Source organism: Oreochromis aureus, linkage group 12 (assembly GCF_013358895.1).
Source record: "Oreochromis aureus strain Israel breed Guangdong linkage group 12, ZZ_aureus, whole genome shotgun sequence".
Taxonomy (NCBI): Eukaryota; Metazoa; Chordata; class Actinopteri; order Cichliformes; family Cichlidae; genus Oreochromis; species Oreochromis aureus.
The window spans coordinates 26226517-26245893 of record NC_052953.1 but is presented as its reverse complement, the minus strand read 5'-3'; the positions used below and the strand labels follow the sequence as shown (position 1 = coordinate 26245893).

General features: G+C 40.5%; 2 protein-coding genes across 2 annotated transcripts; one reads left to right on the top strand and one right to left on the bottom strand.

Annotated features, from left to right (window-relative positions):
• Positions 1–4: 4 nt before the first annotated feature.
• LOC116323019 (retinal dehydrogenase 1-like) lies at positions 5–5299 on the top strand. Its single transcript, XM_031743283.2, has 14 exons — positions 5–40; positions 906–1066; positions 1275–1379; positions 1620–1760; positions 1873–2002; positions 2123–2184; positions 2453–2581; positions 2713–2826; positions 2959–3061; positions 3422–3606; positions 3701–3865; positions 3974–4131; positions 4272–4346; positions 4516–5299. Exons 4-14 carry the CDS (start codon positions 1665–1667, stop codon positions 4586–4588), a joined length of 1290 nt encoding a protein of 429 aa, XP_031599143.1. The 5' UTR covers positions 5–40; positions 906–1066; positions 1275–1379; positions 1620–1664; the 3' UTR covers positions 4589–5299.
• A 15-nt stretch (positions 5300–5314) lies between these two features.
• On the bottom strand, positions 5315–18827 carry tmc2b (transmembrane channel-like 2b). The gene is made up of 21 exons (XM_039620401.1): positions 18806–18827; positions 17272–17420; positions 17122–17163; positions 16407–16806; positions 15604–15759; positions 13813–13903; positions 13649–13730; positions 13441–13547; positions 13245–13343; positions 11898–12040; positions 11645–11792; positions 11047–11241; positions 10739–10918; positions 9884–10042; positions 9234–9362; positions 8589–8656; positions 8085–8324; positions 7657–7782; positions 5875–5953; positions 5652–5778; positions 5315–5556 (listed from the first exon to the last, which is right to left on the bottom strand). The coding sequence occupies exons 2-21, from the start codon at positions 17315–17317 to the stop codon at positions 5339–5341; spliced, it is 2835 nt and encodes a 944-aa protein (XP_039476335.1). The 5' UTR covers positions 17318–17420; positions 18806–18827; the 3' UTR covers positions 5315–5338.
• Between the last annotated feature and the right edge of the window lie 550 nt (positions 18828–19377).

Genomic DNA, 19377 nt, shown 5'->3' with positions numbered 1-19377 from the left:
ATGCACCAGTCTGGGGGGACTGCATCAGCATCACCCACAGGTAGCACAATTTTTTATGTTTACATAATGTAATTCCACACCCATTTTCTAAGACCAGATAGAAGTGCTTTTATAATAATAATAATGATAATAATAATAATGATAATAATAATAATAATAATGATGATAATAATAATAATAATGATGATAATAATAATAAATATGAATAATAAATATTATTATTATCAGAATTACTTGATCCTAATATTGTTGATAAGATTTAAGTTGATAGGCTGATAAGTATGTCACATGACAGACATAAATGTTCAAAAATAACAGGCTTAAATAAAACAGGTAATTTGCCAGATTTCAAAGTTTATAAATGCCATATTTACATATAGTTATGTATACATAATCTGTTGTCTGGCTTCTGCACAAAATTATACAGGTGACATAGTAACATATTCAAACTGTCTTTTATCTGACACAGAAATCCACAATGCCTTAATTAAACTTGTTTCTTCCATATGAGCCCATGCATGATCAGGTTTTTCAGCAATTACAGTGACATGCACCTCTGCTCATATTTTGCCCTGGCACAGCACTTGATGTTCTCAGATTCTCTCAGTTTAATTAAGGTCTAGTCCATTCTTCTGAGCCAGCAAACCATGTCAGTGCATGGTCATGACCCTTGACCGTCCGGTTTAAAAAAGCTGACAATGCCAATAACTAATTTGGCACAGTTTCTATTTACTCCAATGGGTTGGGATAGCATCGTGTGCACAGGGTTACTATCCTCATTCAGTGACCCAAATGTTAGCTTTCGCAATCACGTGTGTGTGTGTCTATCTGTGTATTCACACACCTAATCAGACAAAGAGACTTGAACAACATTGTGTTCCATTTCGGGTTTTTTGTTTTTTCAGAGCGAAAGCATTACAGCTTGAGCTCCCAGCCAGCCAATGGCTATGAACATCAGTCTGGCAATGGGTTCAACCACCAGGACCACAATTCCCAGAATGCAGATGGGTTGGAGACAAATGCACTGCCTACTCCAATTGCAAACCCACAAATTGTTTACACTAAGGTAAGCCACAAGGCAAGAAGCAAAGCATATTTATAAGATGAAATAATTTGAATATGGGAAATATTTACCAGTCCTTTATCAGTTAGGATACAGTAATTACCTGAAACAGTAGTCAGAGATGATACCCTGCACTGTGTGCTTATCACTGTAAAGTCAAAGAGTGAGGGGGATACATCACACAATCTTTGTTCCTCTCTTTCACCCTCAGGTGTTCATCGGTAACGAGTGGCATGAGTCATGCAGTGGCAGAAAGATTCCTGTGTATAATCCCACCACTGAGAAGCTGCTGTGTGAAGTGGAGGAGGCCGACTCAGTGAGTATTTTACACATCGCTAGTAAGTTAGATGTGCTCTTTTAAAGCTTTACAAGGAATAATTTTGAATTGTAATGATGATGGAGAGTTATTATGACTTAAATTGTGAGCACTACAATGTTTAACGTGTTGTATGCTGTGTAGATTGGGAATCCCCTTAAAGCAAATCTTTCAAGTAAACACATAAACTTGATCTGGCGTGATTGTGGTGGCAACCTCCTTAACTTGTGCTAATAACAGGACGATGTAGACAAGGCAGTGAGGAGTGCCAGAGCTGCTTTCCAGATGGGATCACCATGGCGATCCATGGATGCCTCAGACCGGGGCCATTTACTTAACAGACTTGCTGACTTGGTGGAGCGAGACCGGCTCTTGCTAGCAGTGAGAAACACACATACACGTACCTGAAGTAAATCATCAGTAAATGTTGCTCCACGAAACATCACGACTGGCTTATTATGACGCTGTGTGTGCTTTTTTTCTTTTTTTCCAGACACTAGAAGCTCTAAACTGTGGCAAAGTTTTCCTCATGGCATATTTTGTAGATCTGATGGCTACAATCAAGACCTTGAGATATTACAGCGGCTGGGCAGATAAGATTCATGGAAAAACCATCCCCGTAGGTGAGTTAAATTCATTTTTTTGATTTAGATCAGACGTTACACGTGTTTCCAAATTTGAAACCATCAGCACAACAAAAATTGGATGCATTCAGTGCTATGATAACTTTTTTTGTTTTTTAGATGGAGAATATTTTACCTACACACGGCATGAGCCCATTGGAGTATGTGGTCAGATCATTCCTGTAAGTGAAATAGACACTAAAGGATGGCAAACATTCAGCTTTTATGTAACCAAGTTTTTGTGTTTTTTCAGTGTTTACATTCAGCCAGCTGTGAGTAAAGTAATCATCCTGAATGTGGTGAAAAATGTTTTAACTTGTTTTTTAGCTGAACCTAAGATAATTTGTTGATTGGTTCTGATTGTGTCACATTCATTATCACATAAAGCTTTTAAACCAAAAAGCCTTATGAAGCGAAACCTGAAAACTGAGTTTGCACTTTGGCATTTAGTGGAACTTCCCGCTGATGATGTTCGTGTGGAAGATTGCTCCTGCTCTGTGCTGTGGGAACACTGTAGTCATCAAGCCAGCTGAACAGACCCCTTTATCAGCTCTGCATATGGCTGCACTCATCAAAGAGGTAGTTAGATTCAAATTACTAATCACCCACAACAATTATATACAATTATATAAGTGCAAAAACTGGCGCAAGTCCATTTCTTACTTAAAGAAGATGACTGAGTAGCTCTCTTTTCAACTCTCTGTGCTCAGGCTGGGTTTCCTCCAGGAGTGGTGAATGTGTTGCCTGGTTATGGTCAGACAGCAGGCTGTGCCATTTCTCACCACATGGATATAGACAAAGTAGCCTTTACCGGATCTACTGCTGTTAGTATAAATCTCAGCACAGTGTGTCTGTGTGAACAGCTTGCTCTCTTCTGTTTTTGTGCATTTCGCTCATGTATAAATGAACTACTTTACTGTAACCATGCAGCTCACATGGTTGTCACTGGTTGCCAGGTTGGAAAACTCATCCAGAAGGCTGCAGGTGAAAGCAACCTGAAGAGAGTCACACTGGAACTTGGTGGAAAAAATCCCAATATTGTCTTTGCAGACTGTGACTGTGAGTGGGACCTTTTTTTTTTTTCACTTGATTACGTCACATTTCTATCTTTAAATGTCTTATTCTTTTATACCTTTACCGTGTCTAACCATTTCTGAATTGAATAAATAAAGTGCAGCACCATATTAAGTCACCCTTGTGATGTATAAATCTTTCTTTTAGATTGTATATCTTTATATGATATGTCTTGTAGTAGTGTCATGCTGTAGTGGTTTTCCCTAACAAGTGAATGATCCCTCGTTTGAACCTGGGAGGAGAAGAATCCCTTTGAGGTTGTGTCATGAAGGGCATCTGTTGTTAAAAAGAAATCTGCCAACTACCAGCAGTTAAAGGTGGCTTTTCTGTGTATATGTCTTGCAGTAGAGTATGCAGTGGAGCAGGCCCACAGTGGGCTGTTCTTCAATCAGGGCCAGTGCTGTCTGGCAGGATCCAGGGTGTTTGTAGAGGAACCAATCTACGAGGAGTTTGTCCGCCGCAGTGTAGAGAAAGCCAGATCCAAAGTCCTGGGAAACCCACTCTTGCCAGGCGTGGACCAGGGACCACAGGTATACTGTGGCCACCTTTTATCTGAATACTGTTACACCAACTAACAAGTCAGACAGGTCAGAATAATATGAGCTTTGTTTATTTTTTCCTCAGATCGACCAGAAGCAGTTTGATAAGATAATGGAGCTAATAGAAAGCGGGAAGAGAGAAGGTGCAACTCTGGAGTGCGGTGGCTCTCCGGGGGGTCAGCAGGGACTTTTCATCCAACCCACCGTGTTCTCAAATGTCAGAGACCATATGCGTATCGCTAAAGAAGAGGTACTCACACCGCCAACGGTGGAGCACATATTAAAATGTGTGGTCTGTCTCCTAATTCTACCGCTAGTTTTTTTCCTTTTGTAAGATTTCCCTACTATCCTCTTGCAGATATTTGGCCCGGTGCAGCAGATTATGTGTTTCCGCAGCATCAATGAAGTCATCCAGAGAGCCAATGCCACACAATACGGGTTGGCAGCAGGAGTCTTCACTAATGACATCAACAAAGCCCTTACAGTCTCCTCTGCTCTGCAAGCCGGCATGGTCTGGTATGGATCACATCCTCTGCACAGAACACGATAACTGAAGCCTCTCTTAAAGTCCCATTAGACTTTGGAATAGTGCAGCTACTACTATTGTATGCCTGTTTTTAAGGAATAAGGTGAAACTAATGCTGCTTTATTTCTAGGGTGAACTGCTACAATGCCATGAGTATTCAGTGTCCGTTTGGTGGCTTCAAGATGTCTGGGAATGGGAGAGAACTGTGAGTGTTGCCATTTTGAAATCTAAGGAAATTAATCTTTACACTTGCTGCATTAATGTCTATCAAACAACTGTGTAATCGTTGCTTTGAGACTTTGTAACAATGCACTGCAACTTAACTAGTAAACTCTTTCTCTTTTTAATCAGTGGTGCTTTTTTTCTTATTTCAGGGGGGAATATGCACTGCAGGAGTACACTGAAATCAAGGCAGTCACCATCAGAATATCACAGAAGAGCTCATGATACTGCCAGACTACATTTCTCCTGTTTAAACCATCAGCCAGAGTCAGATCATTAGATCATGCTGCACCTGCATGTTTTGTAGCCACTTTGTGAATATTTATTCCATTTTCTGCTCAGACCTTCTTTATTTTTATCATATACCCCCAAGGTTACATGACTTTTATCTATGGTGGTCCTCCAGTGTACAGGTTTGTAAACAGATTGTTCTTTGAAGTGTTGCCTCTCGTGTGTTTGATAGTTTAGTTACACCATAAATGGCAATTTTTCATAAATCGAACATTTTAATAGATGTCATGCAAAAAATAAGAAAGTCACTTTAAAAACTATGTACAGGGATTTCCACATGAAATCAGTCGTCTGTATAGATAAGCAGTAAACTGTAGACTGATTCCACTGTAGTAAACAGGAAAAAAAGCCCAGTCCTTGGTAGAAGTTGCTGAGCCATAGAGTTTGTTGACATTTTTGCAGTTGTAATACTACTGACACAGATAACATGCCATTTCTGTATCTTTTAACTGAGTCGCTGCAGTAACTACAGACTTTTTCCAGTGTTAGGTATGACCGATGTCTCATCTAGCATGCTGAAAATACTAATTGAATGCTTTTCATTCATATAATAAAATTACAATAAAAAATGATGTAATGAAATTTGTGTTCATTTGCATCATTGCAGTAAACCCCAAATTGATTCCTCCTCCATATGAGACTGGAGCCATCCTAGCAGATATCTGTAACTGTGAATCATGCTTCTTATGTCCTCGGAGGAGCGCCCCGACCTCTCCCTCTGCCAGGCCCAGGTAGAGGGCCCCTGAGATGTCCAGGAGGCCCGCCCCGTGCCCGAGGAGGATGGGCCACTGGCCTTCTGGGGTTTGGGGCAGCCAGTGACACCTCCTTTTGTAGGTTGACCCCTTTCCCCGCAGATCCTGGCTTCATTTTGGTAGACTTGCTTCCCTTCTCAATTACAATATCTAAAAAGACAGATTGAGAGTTGGAAAACGTGGTCAGGTCAGTCGGATGTTAATTACCCTACAGTATATGCAGCTGAAGATGTTTGTGAGTGTACCATGAGGCGGCTCTTCCTCAGTGGGAGGCGGTATTAGAGATTTGTTTGGCAGGAGGTCCTCCAAGTCTTTCATTACTTGATTAGTGCTGTCCTTGTTGTTCCTGCGGTTCTTCTCCTCGTCTCGGGCCTAAAGCGATGACCAACAAACCCGACAGTCATTTGATTTGAATCTAATCTTGAACTTTTGCTTAAATAAGGGAAATTAAGAGAAATTCATACTGACCATTTTCATCTTCTTTTTAAGGTCCAGGTTTGCCTGTTGGTATCCCTTTGACACTGTGTTAAGGTAGTAGATGGCCAACCTGTTACACAGTATAAGTCTTTTACTGTCCCACTGCAGATGGATTAGATTACAGTCAGGCTTTGCACACAGTGACAGATCATATTGTTCTGTCGTTTTGTTCTGTGTTTATGTACATGCACTGATCATGGAATTTTTAGGCAAATTTATATTTTGTCTGGGTGCCAAGACGTGTGTTGCTTTGCCTCATCAGTTACAAGTTTAAAAGAACTGTTGTTAAATTCATAAGCTGCACAGGTAGGTTATCTGCTCTTTGTTATCTACCCAAACGTAATGTGATAATGTCAGAGTGGAAACAAAACACTGTTCACAAACACTGGTTTTCTTGCCAGAAAGCTTAGGGTGAGCAAATAAAATGCCACTACACTGAAAAGCAGCTAATGAATAGCCTGCTGCAACTTAAGCTGCCTGCTTAGATATACCACTCCAGGGCTCAGGCCAGCTACACGCATATGAGAAAGATAGCACAAAAAGTATCCACTGTAGCCACCTGCCACGGGGTAGGCCACAAAATGAAATGGAAGAATGGAAAATTCACAATACTGAGCCAGGTGTAAAAAGCAGGAAAGCTAGGTTGGGTTTGTCTGCAGGGAAACTTGTTGCTTGTGAGAAGAACTCAGATATGGCAAAATAACAAAATAGACAGAGATGTTTGTACCTGAAATGATTAAAAACTACCACAAAAATATTCACAAGCATGTGTTTTCCCCATAAAGAGCTATAACAAGGATAAAGACTAACAAAAAAATCCACAGGACAGCACACATGTTTTATTTGTGGATTTAAATTGGCCACCCATGGAGGATTAAAGCTGGTCCTTTCTTTAGGAGCACCTGTACAGAAACCAGACCTGCCAGCTGACCAGAGTAATTGAATTTATTAAGACAAGAGATTCTTTGCTAGCTGTAAAAGGTGCTTGCTTACTTGACCACATCTTCACCACAACTATAGATGCGACTGGTATTGCTTTCTGTCCTCTTTCCCTCCCTCATCCCCAGTCGGTTGCAGCAGATGACCGCCCCTCATTAAGCCTGGTTCTGCCAGAGGTTTCATTCTGTTATAAGGGAGTTTTTCCTTTCCACTGATGCCAAGTGCCTGTTCAAACAGGATCATCTGATTGTTGGGATTTTCTCTGTATTATTGCAGGGTCTTTACCTTCCAATATAAAGCACCTTAGGGGACTCTTTTTATGATGTTCGGGCTAAAGTGAATTCCTCAAAAGCAGTGCCCCTCAGTCAGGACAATGTGATCCGCCAACACCACAAAATCAGGCAGAACAGATAGAGACCTTAAACTCCCTCCACTCCTCAGATCCCAATCTGGTTGAGTATCTGACAAACACATTCCAGAGAGACCAACCAAGACAACCCTCCGATTATCACGGCCCACATTTTACTATACTCCTCCAAGAAAGGCTGACTTTGCTGCCACTGTGTGGTAGTGTCAAAAAAGACAGTGTAAGGGTAACATCACCACATTATCAGTGTTAACTAAGATAGAGATAACTGAAATGCACACAGTCTGTTTTTCTAAATAAATAATAAGATTGTGTAGGCAACCTTAAATATATTAGCAGTGCACAAAAGGTTTCATTTGTTTTCTTACATTTATCATGCACGCTTAAAAATACACAACATGTAAAAATGTATCTTAATTTAGCAGGTACAGAAGCAATGTTTGACTTATTATTTAAATTATACTTACACCATGAGGAGGACGGCAGGCATGATAAGTCCAGGATTTGTGGCGTATGTAAAAATGGTCCCCATGAAAGCTGGTAAATCCTGCGTTATAGTCTCCATAACCACATCGTACATCCTGTCCTGACCACTGGGGGGATATTGTTACTGTTATCATTATTGGTACTAATCCTTGGATTTTAAAAAAAACCCCAAAACATATGCATGCAGAAGTATGCTTGAGAAACCTGCCAAGACACTGCAGATTAAATTTTTTTATTATGTTCATTCTTTAAGCTGACTCTTTAATAATTATTTTAATGTTCATCTAGTGAATCTGAATAAGCTTGTTCATGGAGATTATTAACTGAATAAAAAAATTTTAATCTGCAGAAAAAGAAAAAAGATATTTCATGCACCACCTTAGATCTCTTATTTTAACCTCCTACTGACCTGAATGGGCCGCAGTCGAAGGACGGGGGCAGGGTCATTATCGTGTAAACGACAGGAAGCAAGCTAAGGAAGAGCACGAGGAGCAGCAGGCCCATGTAGAAGTTGTTTGACCTCGATGCCTTGAAAACTCGCTCGTGAGGAACGTTACAGGCCATCACTGCCCAGCACTGGAAGTACATAGACGTCAGGAGACGCAGCACGTTCAGACCCACCAGACCTGGAGCGTAAAATGCTCCCATCCTAAGAAAAACAACATATTAAGCAACACTGTTCAAAAAGAAAAAAGATCACGATGCAATTTCAAACTAATCAGCCACTGAATATTGTAATTAGTGTTATAAGAGATTTTGTGATTGCTGCATTAATGATAGGCGGCATTAATGATAGAAACATGAGATGTGTTTCAGCAGAGGGAAGCTTATTAGTGAGCCATTCATCTCATTAGAGAATCTCCGGTGAAGCAGAAAGGAGTCAGAAAATAAAATCATCGATGGAGTAATTCACCATATCATTCCTTGATTGAAGATAAGCCCCAGCACATTCCCACTGATGTCAAACTCTGCATATGATGGCTGGAATAAACACACAAACAAGATGATTCGCATGTTCTCCTGAATTAATAAACAGCAGGTCAATACACTTTGCATTTGTTGCTCTCTCTCTCTCACACTCTGTAATTAAGTTCTCACTGTAGTGTCCTGTTTCACTCTATGTTCAGGATCACCTGTCTTGCCAGATGTCTATGCAAAGTATCAGGTTGATGTAGATGCATTACGAACTGCGGTGGTAAACCCCTTGAATTAAAGCAGAAAGTCTGCACCTTCTCCTCTGTCCATGTGTTCACTAATACCTGAATGATAATGACATAACCACTACTTAAACTGACACATTCACCTTAAATTCCCATGCAGGACTTGAGACAAGTGGTGCAAGTGCAGACTTACAAGTTTTATTTAATTATTTATTTTAATTGTGTTAACGGCAATTAAGCAACAATCAGTTTTGAGGCCTGTTCCCTGCAAACATTGGTGATGAGCAGGACATATGTGTAAGAACATTCTTGATTATTTTAGTCAAACAAACTAAGACAAACATATGTAAAGGGCACGGGACACTGTGACCCACTGACACACAATTAGGAGTACTCACGATTCCGGCCTCCAGGTCCCAGCACCAGCAGTAGTTGAGGAAGCGGACAGTGATAGCTCGCCCAAAGTCACCGATCAAGATAGTCAAAAAGGTTACCTGCATGTCTGACACGATAAGTTTCACAAATTCCTGCAAGGAAAAAGTAAAGAAAGAAAGAAAAGAAAGAATTGTGATGTTGTCAATGTCCCCAAATACTTAAAATCAAATGTTTATTTATTCAAATACTTAATTTTTAAGGAAATATGCTCGGTATGAACTAAATGTATACCAATCAAATAAGTTTCGTTTGATCAGAACATTCACATTTTATAATGTACCTATGTAACAAGATTACATGGAACATGTACATGTAATTAAATTAGTCAACATCATGGGCAGAACATATGTAGAGTCTATGACCCCTACCAAATTTAAACAATGTTGCACTGATTACTGCACTAGCATAGATAAATAACCCTAACCCTGTTTGGAGATTTATTTTTTAACTCTGCAGGTTATTAATGAACTTGTGCAACACAAATTGTGACCGCTGATTTTATGAGTAACTGTAATGTGATCATTGCGTTACATACAATGTAGTGTAATTACAGTAATGCAGTACATTGTAATGTGTTTTCCTCAGCACTGTTATACATTAAGCTTCTACTAACTATTCCCACTGCAGTCTCCCAACAGGGTCCTCTGACAGCATCTGCAGGGTTCACCACCAGTGGAGGCACATCCGTCGTGTTGTAGTAGGAGCTGTAGTTGGCATTGTACTCGTGTATAGCCCATTCAGTGGCATTCTTGAGCTCCTGCTCCGTTTCCAGCTGAAAAACATTTAATGCATCAAAGAAAAATTAAGGTGTCAGTGTTCATGTAGCATATTTCATACACACATAAATGTAGTTTCCAGGATTTAAAAAATAACTGATTATTGGGAATTTGGGAAGGACTGTTCACTTTCTGCTTAAGATGTGAGTTAAAGGTCCGATTCCACTGTCTCTTAATTTAGCACAAACACAGAAACAGTAGCCAGGATCTGACTGAGGAAAACAAAACCTGCATAACCGGCTATGAGGTTTAGGGGGCAATATTTCACACACACACACGCACACACACACACACACACACACACACACACACTCATTTTCATATCTTAGCGAGGACACCTAATTGACATAATGCTTTCCCTAGCCACTTACCCTAACCGCCATCATCAATAAATGAATGATTAACCTTAATCCTCAGCCTAAACCTAACCATGACCTAATTGTAACCCTGACACTAAAACCACAATTCGAGCCTCAAAAATGCCTTCAACGTTGTGGGGACGCACATTTAGTCCCCATAAATGACTGTTGGTCAACACAAGTATAGTGGCATGCAAATTTTCTGTCCTCATAAATGTGTCTAAACACGTGTGACAGTTATGCAAAAAACCAAGACATCTGCAGTGTACATAACTTTTCACAGCAGTGTATAAATGCAACTGTAAGTAATGCATGGAGGCACATCAGCCATACCTTGGCATTAACTTCATCAAAGAGAGCAAAGAGGAAGGTGTAAAGATTTCCCAGGAAGAGGGCAAAAATTCTCCCCAGCTGCCACTTAAGGGCAATACGGGGATGATAATCTTCCAACTCTGCGATGGTTTCAAACAGTGGAGGACACACTAGTCCCAATAGAGACATCACAAACTCCACCTGATACAAAAGACAAGAGAGAATGTAGACATTTATTTTTCAAGCCTCAACTTTCCCAACTTTTCATTGCTCCTGGTGTTGGAAACCTAATTTGGTAAAAGAACACCATGTGCTCAGTGTAAACCTGCCTCGTTCTTTTGAAACCAGGTGAGAGACGCTGGATCCATCTTAGCAAAATCCTGAGAACGTTTCACCACAAAGTAGATGAGATAACCACTGCCACCGAGACAGCACAGGATCATAATATTTGCCAGAATCCTGAGGAAACGTCGGAGATGGATGTTTTCATTCTTCTGGTTCTCCTTCTCATCTACAATGGACTCCTGCATTACAAATAAATAATCAAATAAAGAAGCACTTAAGATCTCTTTCAGTTTCAAGTTACACAATTTAGCACTTTCACATTTAAAAAGTTTAAATCTCCCAGCAGATGGTGCCAGGACAGTTTTCCTCACTTTCCTTATTAAGTAGATTTTTATGATTAACCATGTTAAATTGGGGCTCAGCATATGAAAATGTTAATGTAGAGTACATTATGCTCGCACCTCTCTCTCTGCTGTAAGACTATAGGGGATGGAGAGATCAGTGGCAAATTAACAAGTGGGATGTGTTTGCTGGCAGTGGGAACGACATGCCCAACATGGACTTATTTTATTTACACCACATATCAAAACTTCCTTCTTAAAATCCTCCAACATGCACACACACACACACACACATGCTAACCTTAAAGCTGGTGGTTATGGAGGCGTACTTATTATCTGCAGTTTCGGGGTTTCCTATAAGGTAGTCCCAGCTGGTGAACATCTTCCAGCTGAAGGTGAACTCTCCTTCATCACCCCCATCTCCTCCCTCATTTGCATTACGAGCCATCCTGAAGAGACAAACAAAAAGAAATGATAAAGAAACCCTAAAAAAAAAACAAAAGAAAAAACTTCTACATGATGTTAATCTGAATGCCCGCATATGTCTTGCCTACGTTCTAATGACAACCATTAGGCTGTATCCAAATATTCCAACACCAGTGAGCAGGTATGAGAGAGGGAGTCTGAACTTCAGCACGCCAATGGTTCGTTCATTGTTGTAGTAGCCATAAAACAAAATAGAGTACTTGCAGTATCCCTGTTGATGAGATAGAGAAAGATATAGTCATGCATACATACAAATACAGTCTGTACTCACCTCACCAGTGTATAAATAACATTAGAAAATATAAAAATTCTGATCTCATCTCTGAGGGTGTAAAGGCTGCTATCTATGTTGCTAACATGCTAATGTTCATTCTTTTCTGCTTATCAGGGTCACAGGGGGCTGGAGCCTATCCCAGCTACCATAGGGCAACAGGCAGGGTACACCCTGGACAGGCTGCCACCCCGACACAGGGCTAACACAGAGCGACAGACAACCATTCAGACTTACACATTTGGGCAATTTAGAAGTGCTAACTAACCCAACCCCACCCAGATGGTATAGTCAAACTCATGACCCTTCTTGTCTTGAGGTATCAGTGCTAACCACCATCGTGGTGCCATGAAGTTCAAACTGAGTATCAGAATTCAGAAGAAAGTGATTTAAGTGATCCTGGAATTCTTGTTGGTGCCAGCCAGGCCGGTCTGAGTAGTTCAGAAACTGCTGATCAACTTGTGCCTTCCTACACAACCATCTCTAGAGTTTATAGAGAATGGATCAAAAAAGAGAAAATATCCAGTGAGCTGTAATTTTCTGGGATAAAATGCTGTTTCAATGCCAGAGGTCAGAGGAGAATGGCAAGAAGGTTTTAAGCTGATAGGCAACCACCTGTTATGACCAAGATATGCAGAAAGCCTCTCTAAACACACAGCATCTTAAACCTTGAAGCAGGTGAGCCTCAACAGCAGGTGCTGCTCCTCTCATCTAAGAACAAGAAACTCAGGTTGGCTACCATTCACACGCAATTACCAGCACTGGGTTTCTTGAACTTGACACTGGGTTAACTGTACTCTTATGGCCTCCACAGTCACCAGATCTTAGTTCAATAGAGCACCTTTGGGATGTTGTGGAACGGGAGATTTGCAGCATGGGTGTGCAGCCGACAAACCGAGATCAACTGCATGAGGCTATCATGTCAATGTGGTCCAAAATCTGTGAGGAATGTTTCCAGCACCTTGTTAACTTCATGTACAAGCAACTTGTACCAAAACATTATCAATAGTAAAAAAAAATAATTCTGTATTTTTCTTTTCTTTGGTATAAGGGCAAAAACTACCGTTAGCCAGTCTGGGGAAAAAAAGAGAGCTCATGTGTGAGGAAAAATGAATTAAGGGATATATGAAGCTAGGATCCTCACACCAAAGTCAAAGAGCACTGAGAAGTCCATGGCTGTGTCCTGTTCAGATCGTGGCACAGTTTTCCGGGGAATAGAGCCATAGGGGAGACCCATGAGAACCTAAATGCAGAGGAGAGGGATGGAGAGATGGATGGAGAGAGCTCAGCATTTGCCACATTAGCTATCGCCTGCTAGCATATATAAAGACAAAGCCTACCTCTGGCAGCACCACCAGACCAAACATGAACCCGAACAGGATCAGGTTCAGGCCATACATCCACCTCAGAAAAATGAAGTAAGATGCCACCGATGATCCAAAATGACCTGGGGGGAAGGGGTTGGGGTGAAAATATATAATTGTGAGGACAGCTTATTAGCAAATGTAAGATTATAGCTTAGTGATTATTTGGTTCTGTGGTACCAACTTTCTACTTCTTTTATCTTCCTTTCCCAGGGTATACATGCTGTTTTGAAGTTCTCAAAGTCCCGATTAAACTTGATAAGTTTCTAGGGGAGAGTGCAGAGAAGCAAACTTAAACAATATTGCTCAAATTATAAATCATGGCATCTTGCTCAGTGAGGATATTACCTTGGTCATCATGACTTTAAACGCATACAACTTCTTGCCTCTTCCTTTCCCGAGAGCACCTTCAAATTTTTCAACAAACTCCTGGGCCTCCCTGTTTCAGGCAGAACACAAATGTACAGCAATGAAATACCATCCAACTGAAAGTCATGATCTACTCAGTCAGTTAATTATTTAGTTAGTGAACAGGATGTACAAACAACAGGTTTGGAATGATTTACTGATTGATGACACGCTGCATATGTTAAGAGCACTGGCAGGAAGACACGGCAAGCAGGAGGTCAGCCCACCACAACAACATGCATTAAACAGTGTCAAGCTCATGAAAAGTTAAGGCAACTCTGCTATCATGTTCCCTTCCCAGAAACTTACCTACATACATAACAAACATACACACTTACCTCACGAACACACACTGGCCTACACAAGCCTTAGCCCTGGCTGGGAAGCCAGAACAGTTTGCTGTCTTCTAACATATCTAACAGGCTGAGATACAGCCAGCTTGGCTTGTGCTGAGATTTTATAGGAACCTGTTGTCGTGTATACAAATTCCACAAAGGGCAGAATTTCCATAAAGTGCATCCAGAAAGTATTCAGACCACTTCACTTGTTTCACATTTTGTCATGTTAAGTTCGTTTTCTGCATTCTATAGGTCCATTGTGATGTTGAGTGAACAATTCTTGCAAATTTATTAAAAATAAAAAATGTAACATATAACATGCATGTAAGTATTCTCACACTTTGCTCAATACTTTAGCAACGATTATACCCTAAAGTCTTTTTGAGTATGATGCTACAAGCTTGAAACACCTATTTCTGGCCAGTTTCTCCCATTCTTCTTTTCAGAACGTTTTAAGCTCCATCAGGTTGGATGTCTGGGCTCAAGGAAATTCACAGAGCGGTCCCAAAGCCACTCTTGTTATCCTGGCTGTGCGTTTAGGGTCGTAGTCTTGCTGGAACATAAACCTTTGCCCCAGTCTGACGTCCATAACGCTCTGGAGCAGGTTATCATCAAGCATGTCTCTGTGCATTGCTGCATTTATTTTTCCCAGTTCCTGCTGCTGAAAAACATCGCCCTCAGCATGATGATGCCACCACCATGCTTCACTGTAGGGATGGTATTGGCCAGGTGATGAAAGGTGCCTGCATGATGATGCAGACATGACGGGCCAAAAAGCTGACATTCAGGTGGCTTCTGTCTGGTTCTCCTTTCTCCACAGAACAATACTGGAACTCTGTCAGAATGACCATCGGGTTCTCAGTCACCTCCCTGTCTAAGGCCCTTCTATCCCGATCACTCAGATTGGCCAGGCAGTCAACTCTAGAAAGAGTCCTGGTGGTCCCAAACTTCTTCCATTTACAGATGATGGTGGAATTTTGGAATAAGGCTGTAACATAACACAATGCGGAACAAGCGAAGTGCTGTGAATACTTTCCAGATACACTGTAGATGAATAAACGCCTGGATCTAAACAAGACTCAAAAGAAGAAATATGCTTTGCCCTGTCTAAAAGCATTTTCGTTTTTTTAAAGTATTTTTTCTGTTTGTATAGTAAAGCATCGATGAGTGGAAGTACCAAACAGGTAAAGTAGAAGTAAGCAAGATTTAATAATAAATGCCCAACTTCACATGGTATTAAAAGAAAATGTGCACGAGCAAAAATGGAGTAATAAGCAATTTTAAAAATGCACTCAAAACAAACGGCATCATTAACAAACAGAAGTTACGGTTGGAACAAAAAGCAGGCCGAAGATGAGAATTAAGAGTTGGCCAGAGTTTTTTGTTTCTTTACTTGAGCAGTACGAGCCTCCTCTTCATCCGCCAAGGTTTGTTCCTTAATGTAGCAATCAGCTTCTTCTTTTCTTCTACTTGTTCTTTCAGGGCAGCGATCTCTCCCTCTGACATCGACTCTTCATCAGACTCGTCTTCAGAGGAAGAAACAGGAGAGCTGCCAAAGGGAAGCAACCGTCACCCGCAATGACTTTGAGAAGGCGTAATTCTCACATGATTCATCACCTCAAGAAAAGCTTTCCTGGTCGTGTTAATTAGTAGATTTAAATCTAACTCCACACGCTGCAGTGTTCACTTAATAACCCCAGTTCCAAAAAAGCTGTGATTCTGTGTAAAATGTAAACAAAAACACAATGCATTGAGTAGCAGATCTCATAAAGACAATATTTTATTCACAATGGAACAAAGACAACAAACATACAACCGCTGCAGTAAAGGCCTGACAGAGCATTAAAAAGGATCTCCAGCATCTGGTGATGAGTTCAAGACTAATACTTAGTTTTCAACCAAGTATTAGAAATAAACATTTTATTTTTAGTTATTTAATTTATCCAATTACTTTTGAGACCCTGAAATGAAGGGATTGTGTTTAAAGAAATTTAGTTCCTCACATTTTTGTGCATTTTGTTCAACCCACTGAATTAAGGCTGAAAGTCTGCACTTCAACTCCATCTGAGTTGTTTGAATTAAATTTCATAGTGGTAATTTCCAGAGCCAAAATTAGAAAAAAAAAACTATATCTATATCTGCAAATATTTATGGACGTAACCGTAGATGAAATACGGCTCTCAGAGAATACTGCACCTGCTCTGCTTTCCATTCTTCTTTTTCTTGTCCTTCTCACTGCCTTTATTTGTCTCGTCTTTCCCTTTAACATTTCCCTTCTTCTCCTTATTCTGATCCTCTTTCTCCTGTTTGGAAGCCGCTCTTCCTCCTTTCTTCCTTTTACCCTGATCTTCTTCGCTCTCCTCATCACGCTCCTCATTTGCAGCTTTTCTCCTGGAAGCTTTGGCTCCTTTCTGTCTCACACTGCGTTTGTCTTCCTCATCGTCTTGGTCACTGTCTTGGGGCTTGGTCCTCTTCCTTCGTCCCCTTTTCCTTGGTGCCTCATCTTCATCTTCTTCATCATCCTCATCATCACTGACCTGTTTTTTTTTACGCTGTGCTTTGGCTCTTCTGTTTTTGCTTCTCCTTCTGGCCTCATCTAAGACACACACACACACACACACATATATATATATTTATATATATGTATATGTTTTTAGACAAGGTTTGATATTGAAAATGCAATAAAATGTCACTGAACAAATACAACCATCAACAATAAGATGACAAAAAGGACAGAAAATGCCTTAAAAGCTATAAACATTAAAAAACAAATTAAACTAAAGACAGGGATGACTGTAATTTATATCATTTTGTCCTTCACGTCATCATATTGTTGCAATTTACAAGTATAAACATTCTCACTTCACTTATTTTTTAAAACACAAACAGAATATTGTCCCATATGGCTTACCTTCACTCCCACTGTCCAACGTAGCATCCACCTCCATCCCAACTGAACAGGTGCATGAAAACAACCATTTAGGTTCAAATGTTTAAATAAATATAGCAATGAATGAATGAGTCAGTTTTCCCTATAATAGCATTAAAAACATCTTCTCACCATCTTCAGCCTGAATTATAGCATCGTTTTTCCTTTTTGGAGGCATCCTTGTGAGCTTTTAGTTATTTATATATTCTTTTTCTCCCCTACTCACTTCCGACTCAGCCTCATCTTCATCCATGAGTCACTCAGTTCACTGACACAGTACACTGTGAAGGTACAGAAAGAAAGTCAGTATACATAACCACATAAGCACAGGCACACACCACACACACACACACACACACACCTCTGTTTATGCTGCTCAAAGGCTGGGCTCCATGACAACAGCCAAAGAAACCCAGCCCTTAGATGATAATCAGGAGCACGACAGAATCTGAGAGACAATGGACTTGTCTATCAAAATGTTAGCTGATATTATACAGGGGAGACTTATAAGAAGATATACATTTAGGTGCTTTAACACTCAAGTTTATTTGAATTGGATAATGACCAATATCTTGAGTCACTGTCATATACAACATCTAGCAATGCAACAAAACCGTTTTGAAAAGGAAAACCGATGGTCGCCTTCACTTACTGGCCACCCAGTAAGGAGACACCCGAGCAAATGCAGAAATAAAGGTCGGGCCACATTAAAGTTGGATGAAAGCTTAAGTAAGCCTGAGTGAAACAAGTCGCTGTATTTAAATACTATACACAATATCCTCTAGGGTGTAGAACGAGCAAACTAGTGAAGTAAAAATCAGTTAGTTAACAGCAAGACACAAGCTGTTAATTCAATGATGGGTCCCTACTTCTAAATTAACAGGAAGTAGCAATTTTTGATTGGTTAAATTTATTCAGTGTTTTAACAAGTCGTTTGAGATAAAACTGCCTGAAAGAATTCCTTAAACTGACACTGCTGAATGTTTGTCGGACAGATAGATTTCAGTTAATTCTAAATAGTGAACTTCCTGTTAGCCTACATTTGATACATGTGGCTCAAACTTAAACCAAGAAATTTTTCGCCATTTTGTAAAGGTCTCTGCAAAGCACGAGCGGGTAATTCTCAGCAATTACAGGTATATGTAACCAGGTTCAGGTTCTGTGGCAGCATCTACAAGTAAAGAACCACCCAAGCTCAAAGTCCAGGCTATCACCCAAAGCAATCATAGAATTGATCATTTAATTAAATGCTCCAAAAGGCACTGATAGCAGAAACACAGTCAGCAGGTCCATTCAGTGAAGCTGAAGTGAGCTTCCACTTCCTGTGTAAACATTTCTGTACATATGCTTATTTCTAGTGAAACACTGCTCTTTATTAGGGCCTTACTTTGTTTAAAGGGCTGGTCTCAAGTGGCCCCTTTAGGAAGTGCAGTTTTTTGGCACTTGAGCGTTGCCTATGCTTGGTCTCAACAATTTCATGTTTCTGTGAAGTATTTGAGTCTTCTGTGAAAACTCAGGCAGGGCTAGAGAGACAACCGTACTGACCTTTGCTCTCAAACCCAAAACTGGACACCCTCCAAGGAATCAAATCAGTGCTTATACTACCACAATGCCTCACTTCTTCCTTCTCTGTCAATATTGAATAAAAGATGCCCATTGCAATCACCTGACGTTGAGATATCCGGTGATGTGCAACCCGTCATGGCTCAGTTTTCTGCCACATTGAAGAGAGGGACACCAGAAGAGAGGGACACTGGGACAGAGCCAAAACACAGCTCCAGGAGGAGGGTGAAACAGGGGGCATCAGAGGACTGGAGTTACCTGGACAAATAGAGTTCGGGGCAGATTATGACTGAGTCTTGGTGTACAGAGAGGATGCAGATTCTTTATTGCTTATCAAAGTTGCGTCAGCTTTCACTAAATATTGTGATTGACAGCCCTTGGCTGCCGGTGAAAGAACAAAGCATAGGGACTTACTCAATTCTCAGGATCTCAAATAACTGCAGAATTAATACTTAATGCTTACTCGCCATGAATTGATCATGAGCATCAGTAGAAGTGGATTTGACTGACACTGAAAGTCTGTTGCATTATGAGCTTGTTAGCCTGTTGTCATAAATAATGTAGAAACATCAGTTATTCCTCAGCAGCCACCTTTAAATTGTACAGATCTAAAACTTTAATCAAATCTGCACAAAACTGAGATGAATCAGCGTACATATAGACTGTCATGTTACT

What these genes read in the sequence shown, in the direction of transcription:
- LOC116323019 (XM_031743283.2), top strand. Translation starts at nt 1,665, where the DNA reads ATGGGATCACCATGGCGATCCATGGATGCCTCAGACCGGGGCCATTTA. An exon ending in CTGCAAGCCGGCATGGTCTG is followed by an intron (nt 4,132 to 4,271) that starts GTATGGATCACA and finishes CTTTATTTCTAG; the next exon opens with GGTGAACTGCTACAATGCCA. An exon ending in TCTGGGAATGGGAGAGAACT is followed by an intron (nt 4,347 to 4,515) that starts GTGAGTGTTGCC and finishes TTCTTATTTCAG; the next exon opens with GGGGGAATATGCACTGCAGG.
- tmc2b (XM_039620401.1), bottom strand. Translation starts at nt 17,317, where the DNA reads ATGCCTCCAAAAAGGAAAAACGATGCTATAATTCAGGCTGAAGATG. An exon ending in CTAATGGTTGTCATTAGAAC is followed by an intron (nt 11,793 to 11,897) that starts GTAGGCAAGACA and finishes TTGTCTCTTCAG; the next exon opens with GATGGCTCGTAATGCAAATG. An exon ending in TTCAATCAAGGAATGATATG is followed by an intron (nt 8,325 to 8,588) that starts GTGAATTACTCC and finishes TGTTTTTCTTAG; the next exon opens with GATGGGAGCATTTTACGCTC.